Below are 22,237 nucleotides of genomic sequence, written 5' to 3' on the forward strand. Positions count from 1 at the left end.
GCCACACTCTTCAGTCCCCTGGAGCACAGCACAATGAGAGGTGGCTTTATCAAAATATATAACATTATGAGGGTAATAGATAAGGTGGGCGGTGATTGTCTTTTCTCCGGGGTTGGGGAGCCCAAAACTAAAGGACACAGATAAAAGAGGGAAGAGATTCAAATGAAACCTGAGAGGTAACTTTTCTTTTACAGAGAGGGTATTGAGTACCTGGAATGAGCTGACAGAGGAAGTGGTCGACAAACTTTGTGTTCAAATGCAAGGTTTAACAAGTATTTGGATAGCTAAATGAAGAGCAAGGGCTTGGAGGGTGATGGACTGAATACACCACACTGTGACTGGCAGTGTGTGAATACACACACTGTTGTTGGCGCACGTCCATGCTGTATCATTTTCTCTATTACACGGAAACACACAGTCAATATTTCCATTAGTGCCATGCAACAGAAAATTAATCACAATTGTGATTTACTCTGAGTAAAATATTTCTTCAAATTGCATAGCATTAAAAATAATTAGGTTTTCTCCCTTCAATATTTTTCTAATCATTCTTTGTCCAGGACTTCAAATACCTATAAGCTCATGTCACCAATATCCATAGACGACCATTTTCACTCATGCTAGTAACCTAATTTTCAATGCCTTTCTAAGTAGTCAGTCAGAATATTTGTAGATAGGGACTAATTTAGTCATAGTCATAATTTAACCATAGTCTCAATGCAGTAGGTTTCGTTTAGTCACTGTCTTTATTTTTTTTGTGTGCAGCAAGTATCAGACTTCAGTAGTCTTTACAATATTGAGTTCAGTTGTGATGCTCTACTCTAAGTGGTTTATTAATGGCTTGTACACAATACAGAATAGATTTCCTGAGAGAAGACTGGGAATATAGAAATTATAACTACATTATATTTACCTAATGTATTCCAGATTATAAATAATTTTGATAATAGAAATTTATTTTTCCATTTGCCTTAGCTGATTTAATAACCAGAGAAGTTTAAATTTCTGAGAATGGGAACCACGTGGCTGTGGTGACATCACGTGCAAAGATGTCAGTACATGATTCGACAGAGCACTGAGCATACGCAGGATTGCCAGAATGTTCCAGCATGTGGCTGGGTTAAGACGTGTTTGTTTATTACTGTAAATAAAAGTTCTCTAATTCTTCCAGAATATGATTCTTCATTGTTAACCCACGGTACGTTTAAACAGAAGTAATGTAACATGGTGTCTGAAGTGGTTCTGGAAGAATAATATGGGAGAATCGAGAATTGAAGATAATCAAAAAAAGGAAAAAAGTTCTAACTGTAAATGGTAAAATGGAAGATTTACAACCCCCATCAAAACTTCAGCTGACTAGCAGTGTAGCTGAGAATTGGAGGATATTCAAGCGACAGTTTGAACTGTACTTATCAGTGATCGATTATGAAGAAAAATTGGAAAAAACCAAAGCTGCACTTCTGCTCCATGTAATCAGGAATGATGCAGTAGAGGTATATAATAATTTTGTCTTTGAACATGGAGATAATTTCAATTTAAAGGCGATAATGGACAGATTTGAAGTATTTTGTATACCTAAGCGTAATGTAATGTATGAGCGATATAAATTCTTCACATGTGCATAGAGAACTGCTGAAACAATTGATCAGTATATTATTGAGTTAAGAAAGCATAGTAGTACATGTGAGTTTGGATTGCTCATAGACTCTCTCATTAAAGATAGACTTGTTTGCGGCATTCAAGATAACACTCTGAGAGAAAGACTTGAAAGAGCAAGATTTAAATTTTGAAAAAGCTTTGGTGCTTTGCAAAGCTTCTGAGACCATGACGTCATAAGCTGGAGAGCTTTTTGTCAAAAACTGCAATGTGAGCGCTGTAAAAAAGTGCAAATACATCAAGAAATATAATAATACGTCGACGAAACTGACAGAGAGCAAGATGGCATTGGAAAGAAAAAAGTCATGTGATCATTGTGTATGGGTACATCTTCCAAATCAGTGTCCTGCATATGGCAATATTTGCAATGGCTGTGGTAAGATTAATCATTTTTCATGCTGTTGTAAAATTAGAAAGAAGGAAAATAAAATGAAACAAATAAATGCTGTGCTTGAAGATGAACATCAGGAATTTTATATAGATGTGTTTTGTGAAAATAACCAAAGTAAGAATTACTGGACTATTCCATTGCATGTGAATCAAAACAATATTCTGTTTAAGCTTGATACTGGAGCACAAATAAATTTTCTTGCAGAATCTGAGTATAATGCTTTAAAGCCAAGACCACAGTTACATCAGACAAATAGAAAAGTCACTGGGTGCAAACATTCCAGTTAAAGGAACATGCGTGGCAAAAGTATCACACAAAAATATTGTGCTCATGCTTTCATTTGTGGTCGTGCCAAAAAATGTATAGTCAATTCTGGGTTTATCGGCCTGTGAAAGACTTAATTTGGTGAAAAGAATTTTAGTCTTGGATAGCAACACAGAGTCAGAATACAGTGACTTGATGAAAGAGTATGAAGACTTGTTCAAAGGGCTTGGTTGACTTCCAGGAGAGCACTTGATTAAAACTGACAATACAGTGCAACCCGTAATACATCCATGCAGAAAAGTACCTTTTGCATCAACTGAAAACCGAGCTAGACAGAATGGAAAGGCTAGGAGTCATAAAAAAATTGATGAACCAACTGAATGGGTCAATTCACTTGTCATTGTTGATAAGAAAAATGGAAAACTGAAGATTTGTTTAGATCCAAGAGTCTTGAATCAAGCCATTAAAAGAGAGCATTTTAAATTGCCCACTCATGAAGAAATTATGTCAGTTTGCTAATGCAAAGTATTTTAGTAAATTAGATGCATCCTCCAGATTCTGGCAACTCAGATGAACCGAGTTCAAAATTGTGTAGCTTTAATGCTTTTTTGCTAGATACTGTTTTCTTAGGCTTCTTTTTGGAATTGCATCAGCTCCTGAAGTGTACCATACAACCATTCAAGTGTTATATGAACACATTGAGGATGTAGATACATCCATGGATGATATTATTATTTGGGGATCAACTAAACAAGAGCATGATGCCAGGCTCAGACAAGTCTTTGAGGCAACACGCAAGGCTAACCTGAAATTGAATAAAGAAAAATGTCAGTTAGGAGTGACTGAACTTACATTTGTGGGTGATATCATCAGCAAAGAGTGCGTCTGTCCTGATCCATTGAAGGTTTCTGCTATTGAGAACATGCCAAGACTGCAATGTAAAGAGGATGTTCGGAGGTTTATGGGAATGGTTAACTATATGGGAAAATTCATACCCAATCTCTCGGAACAGCTTGCTCCATTGAGGCAGCTAACAGAAAGGAGAAATGAATGGAGCTGGAACCATGAACAGGAGAAGGCATGGCAAAATCTCAAGAAAGTACTCACAGAAGAACCTGTGTTAAAATTTTATGATGCTGAGAGACCCATCAAAATCTCATATGATGCATCTCAAGCAGGCTTAGAGGCAGTATTACTGCAAAAACATGTTCAGGAATGGCTACCAGTGGCATATGTGATGCACTATCAATTACTCCAAAAGACTGGAAGTAGAGTAAACACTGACAGGCTTTTATTAACAACAAAATGGATCCATGTTCATGCTGGATGTCCCTCCTGGACAGTGGGAGGAGCAGTGACACAATCGCCTTTATTCAGGGGTCTGTGGGAGAAGCCACAGTAGCAGTCAGCAGAGGGACGTGTCCAGGCATGTCCAGACAGATATACATGGTTTACTACAATATGCATCTCGTTCATTATCTGATCCAGAAACAAAGTATGCCCGAATGGAAAAAGAATTGCTCAGCATTATGTTTGCTTGTGAGAGATTTTATCAGTTTGTGTCAGGGCAATCTATTGACGTTGAAACCGATTATAAGCCATTGATTGCATTGTTTAACAAACCTTTAAGCGACTGTCCTTTGTGAATTCAGCGAATGATGATCAAATTGCAAAGATATGTGTTAGATGTGTCATTCACACCTGGAAAACCATGTACACAGCTGACACACTTTCCAGAGCTGTGGATCCAACAACTAAAGATAGTCACTGGAACTTTATTGATGCTCAGGTATTCATTGATATGGTCACAGAAACCTGTTGCTCCCAAGAAGTTGGAACTGCTGTGTGTTGGGAGACAGAGGACAAAATTCTCAGTCAGGTAATACAAGTGGTGATGGATGGATGGCCAGATAATAGGCATGACTGTATCTCAGTAGTACAATATTATTGTACTGTCTATTGTGGATGGGATATTGTACAAAGGTAGTAGAATTGTTATACCTAAAAGTCTCCGTAAAGAAATGCTTGATAAAATTCATGAAGGCCACCTAGGCATTGAAAAATGTAAGAGAAGGGCACGGGAAGTGATGTTTTGACCCGGGATGAATCAAGAGATTGCAGAATTGGTGTCTTCTTGTCAAATATGCCTTAAATACCAACGTAGCAACCCTAAGGAGCCACTGCGTCCACATCCAAATTCACATAGACCTTATCAGAAGGTAGGCATTGATCTTTTTTATAACTAACAACAAAGATTATTTATTAATAACAGATTACTACTCATTGTATCCTGAAGTGTGTTGTCTGGGCAGAATGATTGCAGAAAATGTAATTACATGCATGAAATCAGTTTTTTCAAGACATGGTGTACCTGATGAAGTTTTCACAGACAATGGTCGACAATTCAGTAGTGAATGCACGAAACACTTTGCTCGTGAATGGGGCTTTGTTCACACAACATCTAGTCCATTCAGTCCAATGGATTAGTTGTTGTTAGCCTATCGCAGTACTCCACTTGAGTGTGGATTTTTGCCTGCTCAACACTTGATGGGATGATATTCTAGATCTAATCTGCCAATGGATGAGAGCCTCTGAGAACAGAAGAAGATGAACAAATGAAAAGGTGGAAAGATGAACACAAGCAAAGCAGAAAATATACTTTGACAGACATTCTCATCCATTTCCTGAACTGCATCAGGGAGATGAAGTAAGAATACAAGACAAAGTGAACACATGGACACAGAAAGCTAAAATACTTGAAGAAGTACAACCCGGATAATACGTGGTCCAAACAGAGGAGGGAGCAGTATTGAGAAGAAATTGCAAAGACCTCAACAAAGAGCCTACTTCAGGGATTAGTTAACAGATGCAGACAAGACAAAACATGTAAATATTAACAAGGAAACACAAGATCTGTGTGTATCACTTAGGAGCTCTACTCTTGTTCGTAAAGCCAGAGTCTGGTAGAGGCTTGTTGAATTGTGTATCTGCTTTGATTAACATTGTTAATTGCTTTTCTTTTTAAGGAAAAGAAGATGTGGTGTTATCATGTGCAATGATCTGCCAGTACACGATTGGACAAAGCACTGAGCATGCGTGGGATTGTCAGAATGTTCTAGCACGTGGCTGGGTTATTTATTACTGTAAATTAATATGATTCTTCACTGTTAACCCATGGTACGTTTAAAAAGAAGTAATATAACAAAGGCCTTTTGCTGGTGTTGAAAGTAAGTATATACTGGGATGTACAAGGTACAGTAGATGTACAAACAAACTGAACTGACGAGAGGGATAATTTCCTGAGTCCACTTGTAGCTTCACCAAAAATGAATGAAAAATATCTAGAATTAGCTTCAGATAATTCATGGAAGAAATCCCACAAAAAGGCAAAATGTTACATTTTAAAAGGGAAGGAAATTAAGAGTTAAGAAAATGTAATCAATAGAGAGAATAGGAATAAAAGAATTGTTACTTAATTACTTGATACAGTTGTGATTGGTAGAAAGCTTCCTTTGAAGTTATTATTTTTCTTTGGTTACCAGTACTTATTATCATAATAATCTGCATGGGAAACTCAATGGAACTTGTTTAATTTAGAAGAACAGTGACATAATTTTCATGTGGCTATTGGTAGAAGTATTCAACCCCATCATTCTACTCCCCAGATTAATGGGTAAATAAGATTTATGTAATTTAGACAAAACCTGGAGACAGGAAATGCCTTTAATTGTGGCAAGAACTTATGAGGAAGAACAGTTTTCTTTTTAAAATATTAGAAGGAGCAGCTATAAGGAACAGAGCCAAACAACCATCCATCCACTCTCCATTAAATCCTTACTGAATGCCGATTTTGAAACGTGTTTCAGGAAATTTTATTGAGGAAGGTCTTTGATATAATAGATAAAATGTACAAAGGACAGCTAACAAGGATAAATAGGTGGCCAGGGAAGTCAGAGTCAATTAGAACATGTCTGCTCAATGCTTTTAAAAATGTTATTATTTTACTACATTAAGCAATGTAATAAGGGCCAGTTGTACTTTTTAAGCATTTACTAACTATCTACTGTCTGCCCCTTAATTTACCATTGATCTGAAAAGAAAATGTTATACCCAGTATGGCTTTCTTTGTCCTTCACCTATGATTATCCTTTAATTTGCATGATTAAGTTCATTTAACACACAAATGCCTGTATAGAATGTATTTACTCCTTGCATGCACCTGTTTTCATTCCCATTTAAAAAGCATGCTGACAATAGTTTTCCTAAAAAATAAATTTTTCATTTTTGGATTGTGGAGGCATTAGTAGTGATCTTTCAAGAATCATTAGATTCTGGAATAGTTCCTGAGGACGGAAGATTGCAAATGTCACTCCATTCTTCAAGAAGGAAAGGAGGCAGAAGAAAGTAAATTACAAGCCAGTTAGCCTAATTTCACTGGTAGGAAAGATTTTGGAGTCTATTATTAAGGATGAGGTTTTGGGTTACTTGGAGGCACATGATCAAATATGTCAAAGTCAGCATGGTTTTCTAAAGGGGAGATCTTGCCTGACAAATCTATTGAAATTCTTTATGAAAATAATAAGCTGGATAGGCAAAGGAGAGCCAATGGGTGTTGTTTATTTGGTTTTCAGAGACTTTTGACAAGGTGCCGCACGTGAGGCTGCTTAACAAAATAAGAGCCCATGGCATTACAGGAAAGGCATTAGCATTGAGATTGGCTGATAGGTAGGAGACAAAGAATGGGAATAAAGGGGCTTTCTCTGCTTGGCTGCTGCTAACTAGCGGTGTGCCGCAAGGGTAGGGATTAGGACCACTTCTTTTCACCTTATAGGTCAAATAAGGAATTTATGACTTTGTGGCCAAATTTGTGGATGATATGAAGATAGGTGGAGGGATGGGCAGTGTTGTGGAAGCAGAGTGTCTGCAGAAGGACCTAGACAGGTTGGGGAAATAGGCAAAGCAGTTGTAGATGGAATATAATGAAGGGAAGTGCGCAGTCGTGCACCTTGGCTCAAGGAATAAAGGTATGGACTATGTTCTAAATGGGGAGAGAATTTAAAAAATCAGAGGGACTTGTGAGTTCTCATGCAGAATTCCCTAAAGATTAACTTGTAGATTGAGTTGGCGGTAAGGAAAGTAAATGCAATGTTAGCATTCATTTTGAGAGGACTAGAATTCAAAAGAAAGGATGTAATTTTTAAGCTTTGTAATACATTGGCCAAATCGCATTTGGAATATTGTGAGCAGTTTCAGGCCTCTTATCTGATAAAAGATCTGCTGGCATTGGAGAGTGTCCAGAGGATGTTCATGAGAATGATCCCAAGAAGAAAAGGGGTAACATATGAGAAACTTTTGATATATCTGAGCCTGTATTCACTGGAATTTAGAAGAATGAGGAGGGATCTCATTTAAACTTATTGATTATTGAAAGATCTGAGTGGATGTGAAGAGGATGTTTTCTATACTGGGCAGAGCCTAGGACCAGAGGCACAGCCACAGAATTGAGAGACAGTCATTTAGAACAGAGATGAGGAAAGATATATTTAGCCAAAGGGTGGTGAAACATTACCACAGATGGCTGTGCAGGATAAGCCATTGGGTATACTTCAGGTGGAGGTTAAAAGGTTCTTGATTAATTAGAGTGTCAAAGATTATGGCATAAGGCAGGAGAATGGAGTTGAGAGGGATGTTGGATCAGCCATGATGGAGTGGTGGAGCAGACTTGATGGGTCAAATGGCCTAGTAATTTATGCTCCTATGTCTTATGATCTTATGAATGTATTAAGGAATAAATGCCTAAATGGTGTGGGGAAAGGGGAATGATTCCCAGTTATAATTGGGGCATTTCTTCCTACTGCCATAGATGGAAAAAACTAACTAGTATTCAAAAGATGTAAACAGTAGAAATGATTGATTTCCTAAGCCAACAATTCTTTTACTCCATTGGTACACTTCCATTTTCTAACTAATATTCTAAAGATGATGTTGACAGAAAGCTTCATCACATTTACAAACTACATTAGGTGTCATATTGCAGGTTGACAGCACTAAGAAAGGCTGCAGCATCTCCGTATGAGATGTCAAGATTTGGGGTCCTAATGATCAAAGCAGCAGTTGCCAGTTGTGATGCGTAACATACTCGTGGCAACGGGGCCTGTTCTGGCTTCTCCCTGGGAGAAGATGGGTGGAAAGGAGGCAGCAAAAAATACCATATCTAACAAATTACCCCTTACGCTATAACACTGCCCCAATCCCTTCGTGCTGAATTTCCCACCACCACTTCAGATTACCTCAGCTTCCCTCCACCCTCCAGTCCTCCTCAGTATATCTCTCTCTGGCAGGCTCGATGTGATTTGACAGTATCTTAGAGTTCAAGCACTAGCTGCAGTCCATGAACCTGACAGTTCACTTCTAATGGTTTTATAAAAGTGACAAAAAATCATGACAGCAATATCTTAAAGAGAGGGCATTCCACTGATAACAACCTTTCTGGCAAAAAACCAAATTGTAACTCCTATTAAGTGCATCAAAAAGTGAGTGAATTCCTATTTCTGGGTCTCTGTTATAAAGAAGGATTACTTAAAAGGCATTACAAGGACAGATGAAGACAAAGGTTAAACACTGAAAAATATTATAGTATCATTAATGACATCTTAAATTCAATGGAACTGTGGAAGGGCCTTTCATAGCTTCAGTTGCCCCAAAATACAGTACAGCAAGTGCATTTGTCATGATGAAGCTGGACCATACAGCCCCTTTGCACAATCACTTTGCAAACAGTGTGATAATGTTCACAAAGAAATTCTACATGAACTTTGGCCTGACCCACACGCTTTGTTATCCTGTATTAGGCTGTGGTTGCATTGATCATTTGCGGCCATGTAGCTCCAAATGCATAGTGCCTTTTTCCCTTGGCAGGAATGGCTAATACAATAGTGCATAAGTTTAAAGGTTTAGAGGAAATTATGGCAGGGATATCAGAGGTAGTTTTCTTTTAAAACACAGAGAATGGGAAGTGTCTGGAGTGCACTGCTGGGTATGGATACATTAAGGACATTTAAAATCTCTCAGACAGGCACATGGGTGAAAGGAAAATGGAGAGATATGTGGGAGGGAAAGATTAAAATGATCTTTGAGTAAGTTAAATGGTCAGTGCAATGTATGTGCTGTACTGTAATATGTTCCATAGGGGGTATGTAGGACACAGTTGGTAGAAACTAAGGCACTGTTCTTAAGACAATAAGACACAGAAGAAGAATTAGACCATTCAGCCCATCAAATCTGCTTCACCATTCCATTATCACTGATCCCATATCCCACTCCACCTCAAAAACATGCCTTCTTGGCATATCCTCTGTTCTAACGGGTCACCACTCAATTTAGAAGCTGTGCCCTCTAGTTCTGGATACCTCCTGTACAGGAAACATCATCTCCACATCCACCTTATCTAGTCCTTTCAACATTTGGTAGGTTTCAATGAGATCCCTCTGTATTCTTCTAAACTCCAGTGAGTACAGGTCCAAAACTGCTAAACGCTCCTCATATGTTAACCCCTTCATTCCTGGTATCATCCTCATGAGCCTCCTCTGGACTCTCTCCAATGACAACACATTCTTTCTGAGATATGGAGCCCAAAACTACTGATAACACTCCATGTGCAGCCTGACAAGTGTCTTATAAAGGCTCAGCATTATCTCTTTGCTATTATATTCTATTCTCCTTGAAATAAATGCCAACATTGCACTGGCCTTCTTTACCACAGACTCAAACTGTAAATTAACCTTCTGGGAGTTTTGCACAAGGACTCCCAAGTTCCTCTGCACCTCTGATGTTTGAATCTTCTCCCCATTTAGATAGTAGTCTGCACTGTTGTGCTTTTTACCAAATGCATTATCATACATTTCCCAACACTGTATTTCATCTGCTACGTTTTTGCCCATTCTTCCAATTTGGTCTAAGTCCTGCTGCAATCACCTTGTTTCCTCAGCACTACCTACCCCTCCATCTATCTTAGCATCATCCGCAAACTTTGCCACAAAGCCATCAACTCCATCAACCAAAGCACTGAAAAACCATGTGAAAAGTAGCCGTCCCAATACTGACCCCTGAGGAACAACATTACTCACCAGCAGCCAATCAGAAAAGGTCCCTTTTATTCCCACTCACTGCCTCCTACCTGTCAGACTTTCTGCTACCCATGCCAGTATCTTTCCTGTAACACCATAGGATTTTATCTTGTAAGCAGTCTCATATGTGGCACCTTATCAAATGCCTTCTGAAAATCCAAATAAATGACATCTACTGCCTCGTCTTTGTCCACCCTGCTTGTTACTTCCTTGAATAACTCTAACAGATTTGTCAGGCAAGATTTCTCTTTACAGAAACCTTGCTGATATTGACTTGTTTTATCATTAGTCTCCAAGTATGTCAAATCCTCATCCTTAATAATAGATTCCAATACTTTCCCAACCACTGAGGTTGGGAAAGTGTTGACTGCCCTTATTGCTTTAAAGATGATTCATGTTCTCAGAAAGCATTTTCACTATTCTCAAATGTCTTATAGAAGACATTTAGAAACAGTTGAGGAAGAATTTAAAATCCTGAAGTATCAAAGTTATTTGAAATAATAGATTCACAGAGTAGAGTCATAGAACACTATAGCATAGTAACAGGCCCCTTAGTCCATCTAGTCCATGGCAAACCATTAATCTGCCCAATCCCATCATGTCCCATCAACCTACATCCGGACCACAGCTCTCCATATCCCCTCCAATTCATGTACCTATCTAAATTTCTCTTAAATGTTGAAATTGAACCTGCATCCACCACTTGTGTTGGCTGCATATTCCACATGCTCACAACCCTCTAAGTAAAGAAGTTCTCACTCATGTTCCCTTTAAACTTTTCACTTTTCACTCCTAACTCACAACCTGTGGTTGTAGTCTCATTAAACCTCAATGAAAAAGCCTGCTTGCATAAAGCCTATCTATACCCCTCAATTTTGAATACCTCATTAAATCCCCCCTCAATCTTCTACATTCTCAGGAATAAAGTCCCAACATATTCAAAATTTCCTTATAACTCAGGTCCTCAAGTCCTGGCAACATCTTTGTAAATTTTCTCTGCACATTTTCAATATTATTTACATCTTTCCTGCAGGTAGGTGACCGAAACTGCACACAACACTCCAAATTAGGCCTCACCAATATCTTATACAATTTCAACATAACATCCCAATGCCTGTACACAATACATCGACTTATGCAGGCCAATGTCCCAAAAACTTTCTTTGTGACCCTATCTACCTGTGACATTACTTCCAAGGAATTATGGACTTGTGTTCCCTGATCTTTCTGCTTCACTGCATTCCTCACTATGTATGACCAACCCTGGCTGGTCCTCCCAAAATGCAACATCTCACCCTTGTCCACATTAAATTCCATCTGCTATCGGCCCATCTTTCTAGCAGGTCCAGATTCTGCTGCAAGCTCTGATAGTCTTCCTCACTGTCCACTACACCCTCAAACTTGGTGTCATCTGCAAATTTGCTGATCCAGTTTACTAGATTATTATCCAGTCGTTGACATAGATAGGAACAACAAAGGACACAGCACTGATCCTTACGGCACTCCAGAGTCACAGGCTCCAGTCAGAGAAGGAACCATGTACTACCACTCTCTAGCTTTTCTTAAAAAGCCAATGTCTAATCCAATTTACAATCTCTTGAATGTTAAGCCACTTAATCTTCTTGCCCAACCTCCTGTGCGGGACCCTGTCAATAGCCTTGCTAATGTCCACTGCCTTGTCTTCATCAATCTTGCTGGTAACTCCCTCAAAAATCTCCTTCAGATTGATTAGACATGACATTAACACACAAAGCCATGTTCAGTCCCTACCTATCCAAATACTCATATATCCAGTCCCTTAGAATACTTTAAAGTAACTTTCCCAACTCCGACATCAGGCTCACTGGCCTATAATATTCTGGCTTATTCTTTTTTTTATTGTATTTCAATTAGTTACAAAATAAAAGTATGGAAAATGAAAGTATGGAAAAAAAATGTATATTACCCATCCCCCCTTCCCTTAACCCCTCCCCCCTAGCATCCCTATAGAAAAAAAAAGAGAAAGAAAGAAAGAAAAAAAAGAAAGAAAGAGTGCCTGGATATTGGAAGATCCCCACATGCTCCATGGAGTTCGTAATAACTTTAGTATATATATTTATTGGCCTATGCTTAAACAACAGAGTAATATTGGCTATCTTCCAGTCCTCCTGCACCTCACCCATGGCTAAGAATGTTTTAAATTTCTCTGCTAGAGCCCCTGCAATTTCTGCACTTGCCTCCCACAAGGTCCAAGGGATTACTTTGTCAAGCCCTAAGGATTTATCCACCTTAATTTGCCTCAAGACAAGAAACTACTTCTTCTCTGTAATCTGTTCATGGTCCGTGACCTCTCTGCTGCTTTGCCTTACTTTTATAGTCTCTGTGTCTGTCTCCCAAGAAAATACAGATATAAAAAAATCCATTGAAGATCTCCCCCATCTCTTTTGGCTCCACACATAGATGACCATTCTGATCTCCCAGAGGACCAGTTTTGTCCCTTGCAATCCTTTTGCTCTTAACACATCTGTAGAATCCTGTAGCATTCTCGTTCACCTTGTCTGTTAGGGCAACCACATGCTTTCTTTAAGGCCTCCTGATTTCTTTCCTAAGTGTTCTCTTGCGTTTCTTATACTTCACAAGTACCTCATTTGTTTCTACCTGCCTATACCTGCTATGCATTTCAAATTTTTCTTAACCAGGAACCCAATATTACATGAAAACCAAGGTTTCATAAACCTGTTATCTTTGCCTTTTATTCTAACAGGAACATGCAAACTCTACTCTGAAAACTTCACTTTTGAAGGCCTCTGACTTACCAAGTACACCTTTGCCACAAATCAACCTGTCCCAATCCACACTTACTAGATCCTTTTTAAGGCCATTAAAATTGGCCTTTCTCAAATTTAGAATCTCAAACCACAAGCCAGACCTAACTTTTTCCATAATAAATTTGAAACTAAATGGCATTATGATCACTAGGTGCAAAGTGTTACCCCTACACAAAGTTTTGTCATCTGCCTTGTCTCATTCCCTAACAGGAGATTAGTATCACATTTTCTCTAGCTAGGGCTTCTACAGTATGTACTGATTAAGGGAACTTTACTGAACGAATTTGAAAAACTCTTTCCCTTTCAGCCATTTTACAGTATGAGAGTCCAAATCAATATATGGAAAGTTAAAATCACCTACTATCACAGCTTTATGTTACTTGCAACAGTCTCAGATCTCCCTACGAATTTGCTTTTCTAGATCCCATGGACCACTGGGTAGCCAATAGTATAATCCCAATAATGTGTTCATACATTTATTATTCCTCAGTTCTACCCATAAAGTCTGACTAGGTGAGATCTCTCCAGTCTGTCCTGACTGAGCATTGCTGTGATATTTTCCCTGACTAATAATGACACCACCCCCCCCACCGTAATCTCTCCTGTTCTGTTAAATCTAAAACAACAGAATCCTTGAACATTGAGCTGCCAGTCCTGCCCCACCTGCAACCAAGTCTCACTAATGGGTACAATGTCATAATTTCACTTGCTGATCCATGCAGTAAGCTCATCTGCCATTCCTACAATATTTGCATTGAAATATACACAACTGAGAAAATTAGTCTCACCATGTTCAACCTTTTGATTCCTGACTTAGTATGTAGGCTTAACGTCTTCCTCCACAACCACCTTCACTATGTGTTCTGGCACTCTGGTTCCCAACCCCAGCAACTCCAGTTTAACCCCCCACCACCTGCAGCACCAGCAAACCTTCCCACCAGTGTATTAGATCCCTCCAGTTCAGGTGCAAACTGTCTCTTCTGCTACATGTCCCATCTTCCCTGGAAGAGAACTCAATGATCCTTGAATCTTAAGCACCCCCCCCCCTTGCACCATCTCCCATAGCCATAGCCACATGTTAAACTGTATGACCTTCCTATTTTTGCCCTCAGTAGCACTTGGCACAGTAGCAATACTGAGATCACAGCCATGGAGGTCCTGTCCTTTAACTTAGCATCTAATTCTCTGAACTCACTTTGCAGGACCTCAACACCCCTCCTGTCATTGGTACTGACGTGGACTATGACCTCTGGCTGCTCACCTTCCCATTTAAGAATGCTGTGGACTCGATCCAAGATGTCCCAGACCCTTGCAACTGGGAGGCAACATACTATCCAGGAATCCCTTTAGTCATCCACATCACCTCCTTTCTGTTCCCCTAACTAACGAATCCCCAGTCATTACAGCTGGTAACTTCTTTCCACCCCTGAACCACAGTGCCAGACTCAGTGCCAGAGACCTGACCACAGTGGTTTTCCTCTGCTATATCATCCGCTCAGCAGTGTTCAAAGCAGTATACCTGTTGTTGAGGGGAACAGCCACAGAGGTACTTTGGACTTGTTGCCTATCTCCTTTTCTGCTCCTGATAGTTGCCCAGATAATATATCTCGGCCCTGCATCTTGGGTGTAAGTATCTCTGTTTACGTCCTGTCAGCCCTCAACCTCCTACATGATCCAGAGTTCACCCAGTTCCATCTCAACTCCTTTACATAGTCTGTTAAAAACTGCAGCCAGATGCACTTTTTGTAGGTGTAGTTGTCTTCCTGCCTTCCTACAACCTGCAACAGGAGCATTTCACCATCCTGCATTGGCATCCCCACTGCTCTAAGTGTGGAATAAGAAAGAAAGAATAAATAATGAAAAAAAAACTACCTATGGCCTATGTCTCTCCTTGCAAAAGCCTCGATGAGCCAAAGCCCCAACTCTCCACTCTAACACTGACCCACTCACACAATGTCTGCTCTGCTTAAACCTAGCTGCTTTTTAATGGATCTTTCCAAGTGCCTAAATGTATTCAAACCAATGTCTCATGGGGAACTGTGATGTGCTGACTGCCCCCACTTGTTTCTTTTAAACTCTCTCTTCCTCTGTGCAATCCAATATCTCCTTGGAACCGCGTTGCGCAAAATGATCTGACTGTCCCTGCTCGCTTCTTTTAAACTCTCTCTTCCTCTACACAAGAAAATGTGTAAAATTTAGCACAATATATTGCACATTAATTAAAATAAAGCAAAAATAAACCACATATCTTGTCTTTTTAATGAAGGCCACAGACCCCATTTAAATTACTGGGGTCATCTGCCCAAATACCACAATAAGTTGCTCGAATTAAGAGAACTGAGAGAAAAGTGAAGTCAGATATATGTGTATTTGTATACTGGTAGATTCTACAGGTTTTAAATCACAGCACATGGGCACGCAAATCGAGAGGGTAGGTGCTGTTAGGTGCACTACAGCAAGGAGAAGTTTCTCTATGGACTCTCTCTGAATCCTTTGTAGTAACTGATATGTGCCAAGATACCAGACATAAATTCTGTTTTTCAAAGCAATGCCACAGACTCTTTTACATCTATCTGAAAGGGGAAATATGGTTTTTTTTAAAGCATCACATTCTACAATATAGTTCCTAAAACAATACATGTTCTTTAAAAATATTTTCAAACAAAAAATTAAGGCAGAATTAAATAAAAGTAAATAAAAATAAAAATACTAATTTCTAACATTAATTTTTGTTACGTTCATATGTTTCCTTAATTTTATTTTGAGAGAAAGATGAACAAGACCTAAATAAATTATGTTTTTTTTTCTGTAATTAAATTGAAATTATGGTGTATTTAGGTCAAGACAGTTCGGCATTTGCATTCAATATTTATGATAGGATCCACTGCATGGAAGGGGTAAAACAAGTTACAAGGAATGTTAACGAGGGTAAGGCAGTGGATGTAGTCTATATGGACTTCAGCAAAGCCTTTGACAAAGTTCCACATGGAAGGTTAGTTAAGAAGGTTCAGTTGTTAGGTATTAATGCTGGAGTAATAAAATGGATTCAACAGTGGCTAGATGGGAGATGCCAGAGAGTAGTGGTGGATAATTGTTTATCGGGATGGAGGCCGGTGACTAGCGGGGTGCCTCAGGGATCTGTTTTGGGCCCAATGTTGTTTGTAATATACATAAATGATCTGGATGATGGGGTGGTAAATTGGATTAGTAAGTATGCCGATGATACTAAGGTAGGAGGTGTTGTGGATAATGAGGTGGGTTTTCAAAGCTTGCAGGGAGATTTATGCCGGTTAGAAGAATGGGCTGAACGTTGGCAGATGGAGTTTAATGCTGAGAAGTGTGAGGTTCTACATTTTGGCAGAAATAATCCAAATAGAACATACAGGGTAAATGGTAGGGCATTGAGGAATGCAGTGGAACAGAGAGATCTAGGAATAACAGTGCATAGTTCCCTGAAGGTGGAGTCTCATGTAGATAGGGTGGTGAAGAAGGCTTTTGGAACGCTGGCCTTTATAAATCAAAGCATTGAGTATAGAAGTTGGGATGTAATGTTGAAATTGTACAAGGCATTGGTAAGGCCAAATTTGGAATATTGTGTACAGTTCTGGTCACCGAATTATAGGAAAGATATCAATAAACTAGAGAGAGTGCAGAGACGATTTACTAGGATGTTACCTGGGTTTCAGCACTTAAGTTACAGAGAAAGGTTGAACAAGTTAGGTCTCTATTCATTGGAGCGTAGAAGGTTGAGGGGGGATTTGATTGAGGTATTTAAAATTTTGAGAGGGATAGATAGAGTTGATGTGAATAGGCTGTTTCCATTGAGAGTAGGGGAGATTCAAACGAGAGGACATGATTTGAGAGTTAGGGGACAGAAGTTTAAGGGAAACACGAGGGGGTATTTCTTTACTCAGAGAGTGATAGCTGTGTGGAATGAGCTTCCTGTAGAAGTAGTAGAGGCCAGTTCAGTTGTGTCATTTAAGGTAAAATTGGATAGGTATATGGACAGGAAAGGAGTGGAGGGTTATGGGCTGAGTGCGGGTAGGTGGGACTAGGTGAGATTAAGAGTTCGGCATGGACTAGGAGGGCCGAGATGGCCGGTTTCCATGCTGTGATTGTTATATGGTTATATGGTTAACACAGGTAATTCTTTTGATTTGCAGAACTTCCAATCCACAAGACCCTGAGTTTCCATTTGCCTCTCACATCAATGGGGTGTTTGTGGGTGTAGTGGACAGTGAATAAGTCTTTCAGCGCTTGCAGTGGAATCTGGACCAGCTAGGAAAATGGGCTGATAGCAGGTGGAATTTAATGCAGACAAGTGTGGGGTGTTGCATTTTGGGAGGGTCCCATACCAGGGTCCCATAAACCTCTTCCCAGCCACCCATCATTCACTTTTGCCCCCTTGCCCTCAAATTCACCTACAACCCACATATTTTACCCTCTGGACACACCTCTCTTCACCTGGTTTTATCTGCCCTTCACCTCTTCCCTTATAGTTCCCATGCTGCTAGACCTGCTGAGTTCTTCCAGCATTTTGTATGTGATGCTTTCCCATTATTAATTTCTTCCTTATCAAATTCCAGTGCTGGTGGAGTCTGTGTTCACACTAAGCTACCTCACCCTCCCCTGGTTCTATCTACTCTTTATTTTTGACTGCCTCCACCTAATATCGATCTGTTTCATCTCCCAACTCCATCTCTTCCCCTCCTCTATTTGACCCCATCTGCTTATTTTCCTTAGAGGTATAGATTGACCTGACAGAGTTATACAAAATTAGAAGAGGACTCATACTTCCAGGTTAAGATACAGTTACTACCTCTCAACCATCAGGCTCTTGGGCTGGGGAGGAGGGGGGGATGACTTAGCCTGGCTTCACTTGCCCCATCATTGAAGTGTGAACTCTCTTTTTTGGACTTCTCTTCTCATGTCCTCAAAATCCATTGTTTATTTATTTATTTCCTTTTGTATTCAGTTTGTTGTCTCTGCACCCTAGTTGAATGCTCAATTTGGATGGTCTTTCATTGATTCTGTTGTGGTATTATTCTATAGATTTGAGTATGTCCACAAGCAAATAAATCTCAGGGTTGTATATGGTGAAACGTATGCACTTTGATAATAAATTTACTTTGGACTTTGGATAGTGTATAGTCAGAATCTTTGTCCTATAGTATTGTAGGACTATCACAGATAAGAGAGAGCATAGGCTTAATGTGCAAGGAAGGAAGGTTTAAAGGGGATTTGAGGGGAACTCTTTCTTAAACAAAATGAATGAGATAAAATTACAACATACAAGTGATTCTTGGACAGATGAGGCATAGAAACTTATAAACCCAAATGGCGTTGCAAAAATGTTGGCACAGATGCGATGAGCTAAAGGATCCATTTCAGTGCTCCACAACTCTATGATTATGACTCTTCTGCCATTCCAGTTTTACCTTTCACTTTCAGCATTCACTTCCACCTGCCTCTACCTTCCCTACTGATATTTCATATTTTATCAATTTCTTCCTTTAGATACACCTCTATCATCTTTTCTTTCTTTCTTTTTCAATCTTTTTATTATTATTATTAATATCAACATAATAAGATTAATACATAGATAATGGGATTACAAACATACACATTTCAACTGAACATGAAAAAATACATAAGCAATAGTTACAATATAAATGAGTCTTCCCAAATCATGGATGATACAAGTAACATATGAACAACGCAAACCTAGATATATCATATATATTAAAAAAAACAGAAAAAAGAAAAAAATTTATGCAAGAAAAACTTATCTAACAATCTAATAACTAATAAGGAAAAATCTTTTCTATTCATTCATCTTTTCTAATAGGTACCACCATCTGCCTCATTAATTCTTTCATGTTTTCCTCTTTTTCCTAACTCTCAACCCCTTCTCTGTTATCCATAACACAAAACAACACACTTTATTTCAGTTTTTTCCCAGCTTTGTTGAAAGTCATCAACCTGCAACATTAACTTTGCTTCACAGATGTTGCCTGCATTGCTGAATATTTCCAACACTATATTGTTTTCTTTTCAGTATCTGCAGTCTTTTACTTTTAGATTACTAGACAAGCAGGCACTCTTTTGTGTGACTGCCAGACCTCTTGTGCAAATGCGCTCTTATTAAGACTAGTAATGCACTACGTCTCTCACCCATAGGTTGGCATCCTGCACTTTCACACGTAGATTGTATATGGTCTTTTCTTTCTCACTGAGCTCTGCCAGTGTCTCTGACAATTTCTCCTCAAGCTCTTCTCTTGCGGACAGCAATTCTTTGGATCTTTGTGCTGCCTCTGCAGTTAAAGCTGATTTGGCTTTTTGAGAATTCAGCTTAAGATCTTGAATAGTGGCTGTGAGCTTGGCAATCTATGCAATGCAAACAAAAATCAAGGGATGACGAATGCTGAGAACAAAGTTAAATTACTCTTATTTGCAATCCGTTATGCTATTTTCCACAAAAAACAGATTTGAACAGATTTGAGGATACAAAGGTTTCATTCATTCAGTGTAATTATCAGAAGGAAAGTAACAAATACTCTTAAAGCTAAACATCTGGCACAGAATCTAGATGTTAGATATACATAAGAGACGAGACTGCAGATGCTGGAATTAGTAGCAGTAAACCATGTGCTGGAGAAGCTCAGCAAGGCATGTAGCATTTGTGGGAGGATAGAAACTGTTGACGTTTTGGATTAAAACCATGCATCAAGACGGCGTGTAGAAGTCAGATCACTAGCATTGAGAAAAAGAGGAGTGGCGAGGAATGATTCCAAGGCGATTGAGGAGGGGTATATGATGACAAGCATGTGGAGCTGGGTGGGGGAGGTAAGTTGGAAGACTGTGGTAGGTGTACGATAGATGGGGGCAGACAAATAGAGAAAAAAAAAACAGATGGAAAATGTGGGAGGAAGGGGAGCGTGACAATAGGAGACAGCTGCTGGAAGGAGATGAGCAGGAACACAAAGTACTACCAGAGCTGGATTTGGATAAGTAATGGAGGTGAAAATGAGACCCATTGGTGAGAGGTGAACGACAGTTAGAACCTATGTGTGGGGGACAAAAAGCTGTATGCAAAGTGGTGGATGGAACTAGGAGGGAAAGGGAATGAAGATGGTGAAGGGGTTTGGGGGGAGGGTGGAAAGGGGGACAGGAGGATCAGAAGGGGGAGTAAGGTGGGGTGATGGGAAAAATGAAAAGGGAAGGGTATCTACAACTGGAAAACTCAATATTCATGCCATGGGATACAATCAACTTTTCAATTTTAGGTAAACACATACCCCTCCTTTCCCTTCCTCTCCCCTTCTGATCTTCTGATCCTCCCTTTCTTGTCCCCCTTTTCACCCTCACCCCCACCCCCACCCCAGACCTCTTTTACAAATCAGTGCTCCCTTCTCCTTCTGGGCTCCACTCACACACTTCACACACAGATTCGACACCCACCAACCCCACAACTATCTGTCATTCATCTCTCCCAAATACTTCCCATTTTCACCTCATTTGCTTATCTGAATCCAGCATTGGTAGTACTTTGTGTTTTTGCTCATCTCCCTTGTGGTGAACTACATATACCTGTCTGGACACGCCCCCCCTGCTGACTGCTCCTGTGGCTCCTCCCACTGACCCCGGTATAAAGGCGATTGAGGCCTGAGCCCTGCCCTCAGTCTCCAGGATGTAGTATGGTGGTCAATTACTGCTTGTTCTTTCTTCCAGTCAATAAAAACCAATATCTCGCCTCACGTCTCGGAGAGTTATTGATGGTGCATCATCCCTCCAACAATTGTCTCATATTATCACACTCCCCTTCCTCCCACCTTGCCTTATCCGCTTTTTTTTCCTCTATCTCTCTTTCTCTACCAATCAGCTGTCACAGTCTTCCAACTCTACTCCTGCTCACCTCCCTGATTATGTCTGTCACCTTACAACTCTCAGTTCTCCAATTGCCACAGAATTATTTCTCGCCACTCCCTGTCTTCTTTTTATATTGGCCATCTCAGGCCTCTCCACTCTCAGTCCAGATGCAGAGTTTCAATCCAAAATGTCCATAATTTTTTCATTCCACTGAAGCTGCATGACCCACTGAGTTCTTCCAGCATATTGTTTGTTGCTGTCAGATAATAAGTTTGATTTATAAAAGCAACCTATCAATCACAATTATAGGTCACTTTAGGAAAGCACATGTATTGTCTGGTTGGCACAAAGAACTCTCCAATGAGCAGAAATTAGCCAAAGTGCAGATAAGACTCTAGTTAACAACAGAAGTATATTAGATCACATTGACGTTATAACATATGGACCATAGAAGACCTTGGAAAGGACAGAAGTAATAGGATATTTTCAAATTGTGCTTTATCCAAAATACTGAGTTATTATTACAGGGAAGAAGAAATGTTGCAACATTTGTGTGCAGTGATGATTTATTCCTTATAATAGGCAACACCACTGCTTGTAATCTACAAAAAGAGTGCTGAAAAGAATTGCTGATTCTACAACATGTGGATTGTGGGTAATGCACATTTACAACTACTCCAAAATTAAATAAGATCCCAGAGGCAGTGTGGCACGGTCTCCATGCCATCCCTCCCATCAGTACTGCTCTCCAGTATTCACTCAGTGGAAGGCAAGCTGGATTGATTTCACCTGCGGCCGCACAAGCACATGATGAGCGGATTGCTGAGGGCTCGTTCTTGCCAGCAACATCCCGTGCACCATCAATAAACAGGATACTCAGGAACTTGGGTATATTATTATTTTTTGTGTGACTGTATCATTTGTTTACTGCTATCATAATTACATGTGCTTTATGTGCCTTGTGCTATGCATGACTGTTGGAGCTATGTTTTGCACCTTGGCCCTGGAGGAACGCTAACAAGAGGAAATCTGAGCAACACGCACAAAATGTTGAAGGAACTCAGCAGGCCAGGCAACATCTATGGAAAAGAGTACAGTCGGCATTTCAGGCTGAGACCCTTCAG

General features: G+C 39.7%; 1 protein-coding gene across 1 annotated transcript in view; it reads right to left on the reverse strand.

The window, feature by feature from the left end:
• Nucleotides 1-22,237, reverse strand: part of LOC132406637 (early endosome antigen 1) — a 632,764-nt gene that overhangs the window by 289,363 nt on the left and 321,164 nt on the right. The window contains exon 14 of the mRNA XM_059992439.1: nt 19,419-19,631. Within this exon, the coding sequence (XP_059848422.1) occupies nt 19,419-19,631 (213 nt within the window). The remainder of the gene's footprint in view (nt 1-19,418; nt 19,632-22,237) is intronic.

Source organism: Hypanus sabinus, chromosome 17, assembly GCF_030144855.1.
Source record: "Hypanus sabinus isolate sHypSab1 chromosome 17, sHypSab1.hap1, whole genome shotgun sequence".
NCBI lineage: Eukaryota > Metazoa > Chordata > Chondrichthyes > Myliobatiformes > Dasyatidae > Hypanus > Hypanus sabinus.